Genomic DNA, 15,731 nt, shown 5'->3' on the forward strand with positions numbered 1-15,731 from the left:
TGTGTGCTTCCAACTTTGTGGGAACAGTTTGAGGGAAGTTTTAGCATGATGGCGCCACTGTGGAAGAACATGAATGGTCTGAGCTTAACCCTATCAATTACTTTTGGGTTGTACTGGAACAGGAACTGTAAATCCCTCAATTATCAGTTGTTAAAGGAACACTTTCATTTAAACTGACTTTTTCCATTGCGTTGTTCAGCTTTTATGGTTCATACACACTGACACAGTGTCACAAATCATTGGTTGCTCCCACCTGTGAACATTGTGCTCGTCCATTAAAACAACACTTTCAGTTGACTAAATTGGATTTATACACGAGCCAGGGCACGGAACGTGATGAATTCTCTTTCAATGAAACCAATGTCAGCATATTCATTTTTAAAATGGGTCTGTTGATAACAATTTGAGAAATTGGTTTTGACAGTTACTTGAGATCGCCTTTGGGACAAGCTGTTATTGCTATGAAAGTGTGGTTAATCAAATCAGAATGTGTGTGGTTTTAAAACAGTTTTTCAAACTGTCAGCCTGATTTCGTGCCTGGATGAGAAAAAAATTACTCACTGGCACACACACACGTGCACAACTGCGCAAAACTTACTTCACCATAGATAAAAATCCATTTGCTTTGGCAACACCAGCACATCTCATATTATATAACAGGCAATCTCTGGCAAGCGAGGAAGCAAAACGTGTGGCAGCTCATTGTAAGGTCACGACAGCGTGATCGCAAGATGAATCACTCGCGGGACGATCGGTTCAATCAGACTGACTGCAGGATGAGCTCGTCTGTGTTTCGGTTGGCTGTGCATATGGTAGAAGGGGAATAGTTGAGTGTTGATATTTAATGCTTACATTTGACTTGTTGAGAGTCATTTTTTGTCTTTTTAGACTTATTACCATTTCTATGATGTCACACTTGTCAAACGTGATCACGTTCCTCACTCAACAGGGCAGAGATTGAATGTACTTGCCACAACAGACTCTCAGGTGGCGAGACACGCAGGCTGTAGGCAGAACCGCGGCTCTGTGTTTCAACAATAGCAGGCGGCTAAAAGAGTACAACTGGCAGCGATATCAGACAACTATTTGCAAAACAACTTTGACATCGGAGAAGCTTCTCATCAGCTGATCTGAGTCAGCAGAGTCTGGGTGGTGGGAGATTCCGCTGGCGTTGCCGTGGTGATGCCAACGGCTTAGTTGACCAGGATTGGGGCTTGTTACTCTGCTCTGTTTTGATGTCCTGAGGTTTGGGAGAGGAGAATCTCGTTTATTTAATTGATTTGGTAATAGTCATTTTACGTAGACGGCGATGGCACCTGGTAGAGGACGTACATTTACTGCCATACCGTCGTGACATTTAACAATACAGGGAACCGCCACTACTCGCGAGCCCAACCACGAAGAGCAAAAAATCGGTGAACCCCATATTAAGGTTTGTATTTGCCTATAGGTTCCACACAATGGCAGCAAAGGATTTTTTCCTACGTTCGGAATGCAGCTCTCAAATATTTTGGTAACATTCTGAAAATTCTAATCATGTAATGAGTAATTTGGATGAAATAAAAAAGTATGCTGTATATTTTTGCTTGGTTAAAGAACAATTATGAATACACGATCAAAAAGAACACACTGAACTCAGTAATAATGAATTTGTGTTTTAGCTTATCAACATTTTTTTCCCTAAACTGAAACCGCCCATAGCAGCAAACTGTATTTTCTTCTCTAGCAACATAGGTGAGATTTTTGATTATGAGACAAACTGACAACAGAAACACAATAGCAATTTTGCCAGCTAAAGCAGCACATTGGACTCAGCCTGGTTTGTTAACGATTGATCTGTAGTAACTGCAACTGTCGTGTTTGACAGCTCTTGGCAGCTTATATGCTAGCAGCTAGCTGTTAGCCGCTAACACTGGCAACAGCCGCTGTATTATACAATGTCATTATGTTTCATTTGTGTTTTTTTAGTGTCCTTAATTTGCAGTTGAACATGATTTCAGGACGAGGTTGTGTTACTTACTGTTGGCGGCAAAAATTCTGTGCCTTCATTCTTAACACCACAATTTTTTCTTGTTGCCCTTAGTCTCTGACAAATGAATGACGTCTCCTTAACATGGCCAAGAGGTTCATGCTGAGTAATATATACAGGAGACCCTCATCCTACTTACTTGTTGTTTGTTAGCAGTTTCCCACGGTACAATGTCGAAGTAGAAAACCCCCCCATGCATGTCGAGCCCGTACTTCGCTGTGGAAAAGTGGCAAGCCATGTTTCCTCAAACTTCTTCCACTTTGTCTGAAATCTGGAATGAAAATCACTCTGATCACATGACCTAAATCATATCTTCTTATCCCGAAATGGTGCCTGTTTTTAACTCTTTTAGGAAGATTCCGTCCCCAATGGCCTGCGAGCACTGCCCCTCTTTTACGCCACCACCATTGGGATCAACACCTTCTCCATCTTGTACACAGGAGCGCCATGTAAGATTCACGTGTAGTCTGACACCAACGTACGATCAAATTATCACGTCATTCATAAGAGGCGACGCTGCCACTGTAATCGGCGTGCTCAAAATTCCGACTGCGGGTGTGACAAACATATTGATCGATGAACATGGTCGTCTGTCGACTCCATGTGCTTTTCTGCGCTTATTTGTTGCAGTGCTGGGGATAGAGATGCTGCCAGTGTGGGCCATGTTTCTCATCACCTTGGCAGGATCACTGGTGTGTGCAGCAATAGTGTGGCTCTTCGTCTGTCCCTGGATGAAGAGGAAAATTGCAAGTAGGTTTCTAGAATTCGCTATTGACTCTGTGGCTTCTTGCCAAAGCCTCCCAAATGTGTTTGCTTTGCTTCTATGTTTTGATTTCTACATGTAGTGCTCTCACATTGTCGGATTACTGTCGCTCCATAAATTAGAATACTTTTGGAAACAAAATGAATTTCAGTCGTTCTGAAAAGACGTTTAAAAACGTCTTTGGGAGTGAATGAGTGAACAATATTGGCTTGACTTTTTGTGATTGAGCTACCGAAATAAATAAGCATGTCTACAATATTCAAATTTTCTGAGATGCAGCTGTAATTGAAAGAAAGAGCAGAACTTGAACATTATTTTCCCTGTTCCCGAATTCACGACTCTGCCTTTAACCCTGCACATGAGGCCAAGTATCCAAACACACATTGTGAGCTGGATGCCTGTAAGGATTATAGGTGACGTTAAATGGGTCATTACTACATCCGCCTTAAATGACTTGGTGAATGACTGGAGGTTGTGTTTGGACTGAGTGTTGTTTGTGAACTCGACAGGGTGGTTGGGGGTGCGTTGCGCTGGAATTTGTTCGCCTCGAACCAGCTGATGGTTGAACTCTTGTCCTGTATTGTTTTTTGTATTTTTTCAGCGGGAGTAGCGCTCCATAATTTTCCAGTTCTTTCGCTGGTTAAATATAGTTTATTCCAGCCGTGATACAGTTTCAGTCCAATTTGGCAGGCCGAGTGATTTAATTTGGATTCATTTATTTCAAGATCACTATTGAGGTTGAACTAGAGTATCGTACATTCAGTGTGCTTATCTTTCTCTGAAGTGTCAATTGTTCTTCAGGTCGTCTGAAGAAGGAGCAGGCTTTGTCCAGGATCTCCGACGAAAGCTTGGATAAGATTCCTGAGGAGGAGGAGGAGAGCCCCGTCTTTAAGGAGCTGCCTGGGGCCAAGGGCACAGATGAGGCTGTGCTGCCGCTCACTGGGGGCAGTAGCGAGAGGAACGCGCGCACCTCCAACAGTGAACTCACCAACTTGACCAACGGAGGCACCGTCATGCCAAACGGACGAGTTTACGGTACAAACCATTCATTTCAAAACTTGTAACCGGTGTCTCCGATTCGAATCTTATGTACCCCCAAAACCTTTTGTCATACCATGAGTACCCCCACTCATTCTTGTTGATAGTTCTCCAAAAGTAGAATGGAACACAACTGACTACGAAATGAAAGTCATTTTACTTTGTGTCCTTATTTTGAATGAATTTCTTCTACTTCCTGTTATATTGCAGCCCGGACCCACTCGATGACCAACGGCTGCCTCAAGTCACCCGTCGCTAACGGCAGCTTTACCTTCGACGGCCACATGCGCAGTGACGGCCAAGTTTACCACACGGTGCACAAGGACTCAGGTCTGTATAAGGACCTGCTGCACAAAATCCACCTGGGCCGAATGGACGACAACGAGCGTCCCGGCGCCACCGCCAACCCTCCCGACAACAACTACCGCCTGCTGCGACGCAACAACAGCTACACCTGCTACACGGCAGCCATCTGCGGGATGCCCGTGCAGCCGATCATGCGCACGGAGTCTCGCGACGACAGCGAGAAGCTGGTCGGAGAGGGCGGAGGCGGCGGCGGACGCAGCAACAGCGTGTCTTACTCCAAGAAGCGTATACGCTACGACAGCTACTCGTCGTACTGCAACGCCGTGGCTGAGGCGGAGATCGAGGCGGAAGAGGGCGGCGTGGAGATGAAGCTGGCTACCGAGCTGGAGGGGGTGGAAGAAGAAGGGGGATCCGCACCTTTGCCTCTGGACGACCTGAATGACGAAGATCATGAGGAGAAGGACAAGTCGGAGGTGTTTCTGCTTTTCCACTTCCTGCAGATTCTCACTGCCTGTTTCGGCTCCTTCGCCCACGGAGGCAACGACGTCAGGTGCCAATATTGTGTGTGTGTGTGTGTGTGTGTGTAAATGGCAAGAGCGAGAGAGAGAGAGCGTGCAAAGTGATGAACGAAATATATCCTAGTTCACCTGCGAAGAAGCAGAGACAAAGTGTGGGTGTGTGTGGGGGTTGGGAGGGGTCGGGGGTTCTTGTGCAATGTGTCTTAAAACAGCAGCAAATAAGCTTAAGCCTAACCCCAATTCCCCCCCCCCCCCTGTGCAGTAATGCCATCGGACCTTTGGTGGCGCTGTGGATGATCTATGACCAGGGTGGTGTGATGCAGGATGCCACCACTCCCATCTGGTTGCTTTTTTATGGCGGCGTGGGCATCTGCGCCGGCCTGTGGGTTTGGGGCCGCCGGGTCATCCAAACCATGGGGAAGGATCTGACTCCCATCACACCTTCAAGGTGAGAGAGGACGCACGGGGGGGGGGGGCAATGTGGCCAGCATGTGTGGATGTATTCAGAAGACGCGTTGGGTGGCCATGCTTACTTTTTCATTTGATTGTGTCATATTTATTTCATTTTTTAATTTAAATTTTTATTTTCATACAGATTATCTATTTTGACTCACAAGCTGTGGCTGGAATGGAAATTAGCCCATTTCTGATTTTAATTTAAGATCACCTTTAATAGGATGACTAATTTCCACTGAATACATTTCCAAATGCCTGCTAATGAAGCTGCATTCATTTGTGAATGGACTCTAATGTCCGGAACATGAGTTTGGCCTTCAGACAGAGAATGAAGTGGGCGTGACATTCTGCATGTTGTTCTTCAGTTTGTCCACTTGTTACATAATGATCACGAATATCTCAGAAGCTCAAAGGCTCGCTTTGTCCTGAGACCCAAACAGCGGTCAGCGCACATCCTTGACGATGTGTTCTTGCGGGTTCCCTATCGATGCCTGCTTTGCCTTGTACCTCGCAGGTATTCGTGGGGGGGGGGGGTTTGGGTGTGTAAATTTATGCACCCATAAACATTATTGTCCACTATTTTTAAGCTTACGGCTTCAAGTGCTATAAAAGCGCAATGTAGCTTGCGTGTTTTTTTCACTCCGTGTGAATATGAGTTTGAATGAGTTGTCTATCTGTGCCCTATGATTGGCTGGCAAAGAGTCCGGTGGGGCGGACCTAGCCTCTCACTCCAAAGTCATTTGAAATGGGCTCGACTTCTCCGGGATGCGAACGGAGGCAAACCTTATTGGAAATGAACAAGTGCTTGAATTTCAATACTCGGAGCGACCAGCAGCGAACGCAGCTAATTTTACAACTTTGTGACGTTTCGATTGGGTGCGTTCAGCGAATTTCCGGTCATTAAATTGCTTGACCATGCTGGCATGATCACATTTAACAACAAGAATCACTAGGTTGGATTTGCGTCACCATTTTTTTGTTGAACGCTCAGCCCCCCGCCTTTTTTTTCAGACTAAAGGTTTTACTGTGAAAAATGTTCTTTCTGCAGTGAAATTCGGCCACACGTCACTCCATTTTTTCCCCTTTCATCCGTCGTGTTTCTTTGAAAAGCTCAGCCCTTATGAGTATTAGTCATGACTGTTCAAGGATTCTTCTTTGACATGCGCATGCTTTTTTGTGTCGGAGCATCACAAGAGGCCACAGGAAGTACTTTGGCCTTCTGGATAAAGTGAACTGTATAAATGGAAAAGGGAGGGGAGTCACTGCATTGGGAACGCTGGCTTTAGTCCATGTACCAGATGAGGGACATCAGCCCGACTTGTCCTTTTGTGCTTCCCACTTTTCTTCATTCCATCATGCCCCGTCCATTAAACCTCTTCAGTCTGTGCTTAATGTTCTTCCTTTCCTCTTCCCCTCGTACCTCTCCTTGTCGTTTTGTTTTCCTCATGCCTCACCTCTAAAACTCGTTCCTTCCCACATCATCTCCCAGTCATTCTCACGGCCTTGCTGTCTCATCGTTTCCCCCCCCCCTCTTTCTCCATGTCTCCTCTCTCTTTGGCACCTTATTTCCTTCCTTCCTTTTCTTTCCTAATCTCCCTCCCTTTCCATCACCGTCACCGCCCGTTGCCAGCGCGCAAAGGCAAATTTGCTTTGGTTCGGCGTTCCAAAGGAGCTCCTTCCTCCCGTGTCTGTTTCCATGCCTCGCTGTGTGGGAGCCCGGGCAGGCCAGTGTGTTAATGGGCTTGACCGGTTGTGCCTCTATCAGACGGTCTCACATTTGTTTGCGCCGACACTGCAGATGCAACATTGCGGCTTTATAAAGAGTTTAATGGACGGAAACATTTATTTTCTTCATTGTCAGCAATCGTTGCCGCTCTCACACGACTTTGCCAGCGAGCCGCTGAGAAGAAGAAACGCATAGCGCCCACACTCCTACAGTTGAAGGACAGGCCCGCGGAATGGGGTGGATTCATTATGAAACAATGTTGCTGTGCCAAGAAAAACACGTACCGCTTTTATTTGACTTATTTAGGATGGCTAGCTGTGTCTTTCACATCACAAGGGTCAATGAGTCATTGCCTTGCAGCGGTGGAGCATCTGGGGAAACAAACGTCATCCGACTCAGTATTTGGTGTTAGTACTATTTGGGTCAACGCCGTGACTATCAAGGAGACGTGAGAAGATGGACAACTAAGTCACGTGATTTGTCATGGCGCTCTTCTTCCATTGAGCAGAGTCTATTTGGTGTGAATACAACACAGACGCGAGTGTTTTGAGCTTAAGGCTCTGTTTGGAATATCTCATGAAAACCATATTTTCCGCACTGTAAGGTGCACGTAAAAGCCTTCCGTTCTTAAAAGCTCACAACGCACCTTAAAATCCGATGCGCCTTGTGTATGGTCATTACGGTAATATTTTGATCCCAAAATGGCTCCTTGCTCGAGACATGCAGACAACGTTCAAACTTAAGGCGATCGGTTACGCAGTTGAACACGGAAATAGAGCAGCGGCAAGAGAGTTCAACATTAACGAGTCAATGTTGTAACTTGCTGTTGGTTAAGTGAACTGTGTCGCTGCTTTATTAAATACATTTTACTGCCATGTGATCGTTCTGTTGGCATTCCTTTGAGCGTAGCTCTATCTATTGGAGGATTGCGTCTTATAATCCAGTGCGTCTTTTAAAGTGGAAAATACGGTATTTGCATCAAAAAGTATTTGCTCTGCTGTACAACCCACCCCAATTTACGCTGATGTATTTCGAGTAAAATCCGGGCCTTTTTATTTGAACGCAAAGCTCTTATTCCATTGTATGAATGGCGACAGGTGGATACAGAGCTGAATTGGTCTCAGGCCCATTGAATGGAAGAGCATTTAACTGCTCTTCTGCCTGTCGCTTACGTCTGTAGACGGACAAAGATACATTATTTGTCGTAAATTGTCATTTTCATACTAAGACCAATTGGATCGTTTTCTGTGGCACACTTGAGGTATTGGGTTTTTTTTGTTTGTTTGTTTGTTTGGGTTTTTTTGTTCATTGTCCACATAGAACAAGGTGCAAACACATAAATCTCACCTAATCTTATTTTCTATTATCGTGTGTGCATGTGTGTGTGTGTATGCGTGTGTGTGTGTGTGTGTGTGTGTGTGTGTGTGTGTGTGCGCACATGTGTGTGTGTGTGTTCACACATTTACGCATATTTTAAATAGCAATTGCGTGACTCGCACTTTAAGCGTGCTTGCTTGGAATGTGCCCAGGCGGTGCCATCGGGCAGCCTCCCCCACCTCAACACCACCGCTACCCCCCACACACTGTGGGCATTTTCAATGAAAAAATGTGTCTTTGCTCCTCCTTCTCCCTCTCCCCTCCACAGTGGATTCACTATTGAACTGGCGTCCGCACTCACAGTCGTGTTGGCTTCCAATATCGGAATCCCTGTCAGTACCACACACTGCAAGGTATGACAACCCAGTGGGGCCCCGCCCCCACTCCCCTCGATGGCCCCTCAACTCAAGTTTTTGTCCCTTTGCAGGATTTGTTCAGGGTGCGAGGGCACGCACGCACTTCCTCAGGGGTCACCAGTCATTAAGGCTCAGAAGCACACAAAGTTCAGGCCAAAGTACATCATTTTGCATCATTTCGGGTTAAGTGGATGTCACTCTTTTTTTTTCCTCTTCTCCAAGGTTGAACCCAATCCATTCTAAAATGTGATTGACGAAAAATGAAAAAAATGCATTGTTTAAAAAACATTCTTACCAGGGATCATGCTCAACTGTGGTTGGAATTTAACCTTTCCAGACACAGTGGCTACTACAGTGGACCGCTTATCATGTCATCAGGTTTCAGGGTGCATGAAAGGGTTAAGAAAACACAACTTTATAGACTTGACAAATGCACAATAACCATAAGAAGTTCACATTTATTTAAAACTGACGGCTTCTATTTAGATTATGAGTTAATTGTGATTTTTTTTTTTTTAATCCAAATTGCTCCCACGCTGACAATCATCACAAGCTCCAAAAGAATTGTGTGCAGCTGGATTCTGGTAGCCCCTTACAGATCTGCGTGCGGCCCCTCTCCTCCGCCTCTTTACAGGAATGTCGGAACCAGACCGGACCATCCGAGACACCCCAGGTCATCCTTGATGACCCCCACCCCCTTTCCAAACAGCATGGTGTCTCATCCTGTCTCATTCCTCTTTTCCATTTCTCCTGATCAGCACTCGCATGGTTTGGCGTGTGGGCCCCTCCACCCTCCTGTGCTTGGTTATGAAGCAGACCCTCCCCCGCCAAAAGACCCCCTCCCCACTGCATAGCCCACCCTGCCCACCTGTCACAACTTGTTTTCCACTTTTTTTTTACCTCTCCCATCTCTCTCCATTTTTGTCTCTACCTCTCTCTCTCTCTTTCTCTCTCTCTTTGTCTCTATCTCTCCCACTCTCTCTCCTCATCTGTCTTCACAGCGGATTTTGCATTGAAGTAATGAGTGCGCTAACAGTGCTTGTTGCATCAAATGTGGGCATCCCAATAAGCTCCACCCACTGCAAGGTATCCCAGCCTCCTGTCGCGAAGCCGCGCTTTAAAGAAAGCCCGGCATTGCAGTGTCACACATAGATGAAGAAATCGCCAATCACAGCTCCTCTGTTGCGGTTTTGGTCCTTTGTGCAGTTTTTTTCCCTCAAGACGGCAGACAATTAACTGATTGAATATAATAATCAGGGGACATAAATAATAACACTGGTTAACAGGAAATTTTAATCCGAGAAGATTTATGTGTCACTAAATGTAATTTTGACACTGATTTAGAGAAATGTCTTCCCTTTTTTTTGTAGCGCATTGTTGTTGTTTTTTTGGATCTTTTAAAATTGTGCACCACAGATTTTTCAATGCTTTGTAATTCGTAGCTATGTTGTTTCAGGAAAAAAAATAAAATAAAACTGAGTGATCGAAAGATGCACAGCCCGATGTGTGTCGCTGGTATTGGGCGGAATCCTTGTACCTCCAAACCCTTCCGTTGACATGAGACCCCACAAAAACATCAGGTTTATTCAACCATTAACATTGCATCGTCAAAGAGCTTGAACCATTTTCAACACTTGAGATTGGTCAATAATTTGTAAAAAAAAATAATAAAGCAACAGGCGACGAAAATTGGCCGCGGTGAGATCTGTTGAATGCAACAAAATGTAAGCTGCTCTTCTCATTAGGCATCTCATGGTGTTTAAAGATCGTACATTTAAAAATAATTCTCGCGCAACAAGAATGGCAAAAATGGCCACTTTTGTAAATTCAGATGAGTGGCAGGGGGGAGACTGCACAAACGTCAAAACTGGTACTTAATTGAGCACTAATATGTCAATTCATAGACATCACCACTTCCCTCACATTCCTGGCTCACTCCTTAATAAATCCTGACCGCAAAATACTTCACTCTCTGATGTTTTGAGTCATATGACTGTGATTTGATTGATTGGTTTCTGGGGAACCCGCTGAAGTTGTCAGACTGAAAGAGGAACAAGGATATCTCGGTTTGTTTCTTTTTCGTGCAATTAAACAGGATTTCAAGAATAGTTTCCACGCAGTGTTGACAGCTTGAGCGGCCGTTCCCCAGGTGGCCTCAGATTGATGAGCCGCCTCGAGCTGCTCCATGCTGCGATGATGTGCAATGACCGCTGGCAGGCTGTCAGCGGCACCGAGGTCGCGTCAAGTTGACACTTCATCGCCGCGTGCTTCAAATCAAAACAAAATCTTGTTTGGCCTCTGTCGTTGCACCGTCACGCACTGGCACATTGGTCCAAAACACAAACAGCGTGCCAGCGAACACATCCTCCTTGGCTTGTGACCGCACCCGCGGCCATTGCACATTCTAGTCATGTGACCTCTTGCAATTGTAAAATTTGACTCCTTTGATTCTGTGACGGCAGCAAAAGGAAGGTGAGTGGAGAAGGGCTCACTGGAGGTCTGACATGAGCTACTTGGTGTTGTTCAAAGTAAAATAAAGAAGAAGAAGAAAATAAACATTTGAATTTGATGCAACAAAAGTGCTGATTTCAGACTTCCACTTGTTACATTTATACAACATGTGACAAATTATTTAACCGGCTTGCTCAAACTAACCAGCACGGATGAAACTGAAATTTAGAGGCAGGCTGCAGGCTGTTTTTCTACATTTGTTTATTCATTAATTTAAAAGGACCAATTGAAAAATGTAGTGTTGAACATACATTTCATAAAATATTTCCAAGATATTGATTGACCATTTTTAAATTATGTCAAGTCAAGTCAACAGTATTTATTGAGCACTTTCAAACAGCCATCGCTGCATACAAAGTGCTGTACATGGAGCGATTTAACATACACAAGAAACAGTAAGACGAAATGGTAATAAAGGCGGTAGAAAGCACCAAGCAGTAAAATCATGCTGAGTCGAATGCAAAGAATACAAGTGAGTTTTGAGGAGGGCTTTAAAGATGGGCATCGAGGAGGCTTGCCGAATTTTCAGTGGGAGGCCATTCCAGAGAGAGGGACCAGCAACAGAAAAGGCTCGATCCCCTCTGAGCCTCAGTTTAGTTCTTGGTACTTATGCCATAATAATTTTTCATAAAATTATATGAAAGTAGGAGGGAGATGTATGGAAGACAGTTTCCGCCAGATAAAAGAAAAAACAAAGTGAAAAACAAAAAAGTCAATTATATCGAGCTTGTAAATGTTTGTAAATGACATTTGACATAGTACCTAACAGTCGCTGGTGATGTAGTGGTACACTCGCCTGACTTGCGTGCAGCCAGCGTGGGATCGGTTCCCACTCAGTGGCGGCGTGAATGTGTGTGTGGATGGTTGTTTGTCTTGTATGTGTCCTGTGACTGACTGGCGACCAGTTTAATGTGGAATTGGCATTCGGCCCAAAGTCAGCTGGGATAAGCTCCAGCAATACCCGCGACCCTCTTTTGGATATGCGGTGTTGAAAATGGATGGCTGGTATCTAACATTGTATAGGTAATATTAAAGGTTTGTTTAATTAAAGTTTATTAAATAAGCAAAATACAAATAAAATTTTAAAAGCAGCCTGCAGCTCTCTGCTGTGTCCTTGTTGTGACGTGTTTGTGCTTTCCATAGCATGACGGCTGACAGCATTTTCTCTGCCGCTTGCCTCCCCCGGTGGTCCCGCAGGTGGGCTCGGTGGTGGCCGTGGGCTGGATCCGCTCCAGGAAGGCGGTGGACTGGCGTCTCTTCAGGAACATCTTCCTGGCGTGGTTCGTCACGGTGCCCGTGGCCGGCCTGTTCAGCGCCGCCGTCATGGCCGTCTTCGTCTACGGCATCCTGCCCTACGTGTGAGGGAGAGAGGCGCTGCCGCCAAGGAGGCCCCGCAAGTCTGAGAGGAAGTCCAGAGAGGTGCTTGCTTATTGGGTTGCCGGAGGTAAAGGAAGCAGAAAAATAAAAAGGCCGTGAGGAGGGTTGGTTCAAAATCTATAGTACTGTACATACAGCTCAAATTCACGTCCCTAAAAATGCAAAACGTGGTTGAGGCAATTATTACTCCAACAAAAAAAGTGTACATATTATTCCTATCATGACACAGGATTTCGTGTGCTCAACCAACCCATCTCACGTTAGCCAGCTACAAGTGGAGGAAGTGATGATGATGATGAACGAGGGCTGATCAGACTGTCTCTGCGTCTTTATTTTTCGAACACGATACCATACAAAGAAAAAAAATCAATTGACTAGAGAGTTGATTTTTTGTGTGTGTGTGTGTCTGGATGGATTTTTGATGTACTATACAGTAAATCTGTACTGTAAATACTGACCTTCAAGAGTTTGAGCGAGTGGGGTGGGAAGGTGGCTCATGATTTGTTGTATTTTTTTAAACTGTCGGGAAATGGGTTATTCTCTGCACCTTTTCATCATATTGAGAGTATGTTTCGTTTTTGCTATTTTTGTGGGAAATTCATCTATGAGAAGAGAAAATTTGCTCCTTGTTGTAATATCGAGGTGTTGCAATAGGTGGCGGTAATGCGCCGCTTTCCTGGTTGCCAACCACCAATCGAATAAAAAGTAGAGGACCTATTTTGCTGCTTAGGTAAAGGCGGCTGTATTTGAAGAAAAAAAGAGGTGATTCTCTCACGAGTCACCATGCCAAAGTCAACTATATTAATCGCCATGACGACATTTTAAAAGGTGCAGCGGGAAGCCAAAACGCTCCAAAAAATGCTCATATCTGCCTTGTTCTCGTTTTTGTTTTCTATCCGTTTGGTGTCACGTGACAAATGTGCTCCAACGAGATGCCTCAATGTGTCATATCAAACAATAGTACAGTATTATTATTCATATCGATATTAATATGCAGAGCTTACTTATCACGTGTGTAGCTCCTCCAAACCTGCTCTTTGACTCCTAGCAAGTAGAATGACCTCACCAGTACTGATCATCACCAGCTTTTTCACTGGGTCATGTGACCCGTAGACGAACAAAAGCGTTAATCTTATTTTCTTTTAATTTATCTGAGCATAATCAAGTTGCTTGTGGTGTTTTTTTTTTTTAAACATGAACAAGTGTTTGCTTACGTGGTAGCCACTTGCCTTTTGTGACACGCTGTGTTTCCTTCGTGCTCAATCATTTCGCACTGTGGTGTTTACATTGTAAACTACCAATGAGTATTAGGGCCAGTTGAAAAATAGATAATCGCTCTCCGAGATTAAGGTCGGAGTTTTACAAGAATAGAGTTGGATATTTTTGGTAAGCTATAAAAAGGACATTTAAAAAATAATATAGAATACTGCATATATAAATTGGGAAAATATGAATTCGTAAATGTAGGAATTTTTCTCGAAATATTACTATTTTTAAAGAAAGACTTCTTTAATGAAAATATTATCTTGTTCAACTAAAATGGAAAATATCTAGCTTTGGTAAAAATGACTACATCTTGAAAATATAAGACTTAATTTATAAAGTACTGTATACATATTGGGTCGCCCGGTAGTCCAGTGGTTAGCACGTCGGCTTCACAGTACAGAGGTACCGGGTTCGATTCCAGCTCCGACCTCCCTGTGTGGAGTTTGCATGTTCTCCCCGGGCCTGCGTGGGTTTTCTCCGGGTGCTCCGGTTTCCTCCCACATTCCAAAAAAAACATGCATGGCAGGCTGATTGGACGCTCTAAATTGTCCCTAGGTGTGAATGTGAGCGTGGATGGTTGTTCGTCTCTGTGTGCCCTGCGATTGGCTGGCAACTGATCCAGGGTGTCCCCCGCCTAATGCCCGAAGACGGCTGGGATAGGCTCCAGCACCCCCCGCGACCCTAGTGAGGATTAAGCGGTTCAGAAAATGGATGGATGGATGGATGTATACATATTAACTCTGACAGAAATACATCCTAATTATTGAAAATAGGTTACTTTACTTTTGAAAATGTGATTTTCTTCAAACTTTTTTCCTAAAAATCGGATGCGTTGAAAAAAAAAACAACTCTCGTAATATCGTGTAATATTACAGCTAATCTAAAAGAAACACCGAATTCTCATAATATTGACTAATATTGAAAGTATACAACTTTAATCTCAAACATATACTTCAAAAAAAGACCATTTGAAAAAACTTTGTCCAAGAACACAAGAATTCAATGTTACAGTATTGTGACTCAAATATCCAATTTTATTTTTGTAATATTGCAACATTAATCTTAAATAGACATCGTTTTCCTCAAAGATATACAACTTTATACTCGTAATAGTGACTTTAATTTTGAAAATATACAACCTTTTTGAAGTTCAAAATATGAACAATTATAATTATAATATTGTCTTGATACTGTGCAACTTTGTTCCCACGTTAGGCTTTCATTTCCCGATGATTGCTTTGTTTTGTTTTGTCAGCTTGGCCCTATTACTCTTTGGTAGTATTCATATCAAAACTGGAAAAAAAATGTCACCTTGCCTCACAATGCCAATGAGCATTTTCACACGAACCAGAAGTGTCTAGCGAGAGAGAAGAAACGTTTTTGTTATTTTTGTAGCTGCCGTAACGCTAACCAACCCCACGCCATTTGAGCGCTACAACTAAAAGACTTTAACTAGAGAGCCTTCATCAAAACGATATATTTTTCTACAATATTTTAACTGGGGATACGCGTCAGCTGCCGATAGTTTCAAACGGAACCTCCCATGTTTGTGTTTGGATATTGCGGACGACGACATACTTTGTAATTTTGTTTCCCTCCTGTTTGGGGAAATAGCGCAGGCCCGCGACCATCTTGCTAGCGTTAGCCGCTTAGCCGGTTGGGCCAAAACAGAGCGAGAAAAGGTGTTCAAGTTGGCGTACATCGTGGTAAAAGGTAAACTGGACACTGAACTGCCCGTTACTCGTTTCTTTGTATGGGTGTGAGAGGGGTCTGTAATCACAGCAATAATGGAACATAATGGTGAGGCCTGTGTAAAACAAAAAAAAAAACAATGTGGGTAAAAGTTTTACTCAACAATGTGTGTGAGGACACAACCTTTTACTGTTTGTGTGTGTGCGCGCGCGTGTCAGGGTGCCGGGGGGGTTGGGGGGGATGAGAAATACAGCAATAATGGAACAAAATGAATTGTCAGAGATGTGTGGTCGGAATTAGTTAGCATCTGTAAAAG

The 15,731-nt window shown here is 44.0% G+C and overlaps 1 protein-coding gene across 7 annotated transcripts in view; it reads left to right on the forward strand.

The window, feature by feature from the left end:
- slc20a2 (solute carrier family 20 member 2) overlaps positions 1 to 15,667 on the forward strand; it is a 41,648-nt gene extending 25,981 nt beyond the window's left edge. For 4 of the 7 annotated variants that reach the window (XM_052067198.1, XM_052067200.1, XM_052067202.1 and 1 more), the window contains exons 5-11: positions 2,382 to 2,478; positions 2,660 to 2,779; positions 3,594 to 3,827; positions 4,041 to 4,686; positions 4,917 to 5,102; positions 8,482 to 8,566; positions 12,278 to 15,667. In XM_052067198.1, the coding sequence (XP_051923158.1) occupies positions 2,382 to 2,478; positions 2,660 to 2,779; positions 3,594 to 3,827; positions 4,041 to 4,686; positions 4,917 to 5,102; positions 8,482 to 8,566; positions 12,278 to 12,442 (1,533 nt within the window). In that variant the 3' untranslated portion in view covers positions 12,443 to 15,667. Of the gene's footprint in view, positions 1 to 2,381; positions 2,479 to 2,659; positions 2,780 to 3,593; positions 3,828 to 4,040; positions 4,687 to 4,916; positions 5,103 to 8,481; positions 8,567 to 8,640; positions 8,713 to 9,570; positions 9,656 to 12,277 lie in introns of those variants that run through there. The other 3 variants (XM_052067199.1, XM_052067203.1, XM_052067204.1) reach the window with 3 other exon arrangements.
- The last annotated feature ends 64 nt before the right edge of the window (positions 15,668 to 15,731 follow it).

This window comes from Hippocampus zosterae, chromosome 6, assembly GCF_025434085.1.
Source record: "Hippocampus zosterae strain Florida chromosome 6, ASM2543408v3, whole genome shotgun sequence".
NCBI lineage: Eukaryota > Metazoa > Chordata > Actinopteri > Syngnathiformes > Syngnathidae > Hippocampus > Hippocampus zosterae.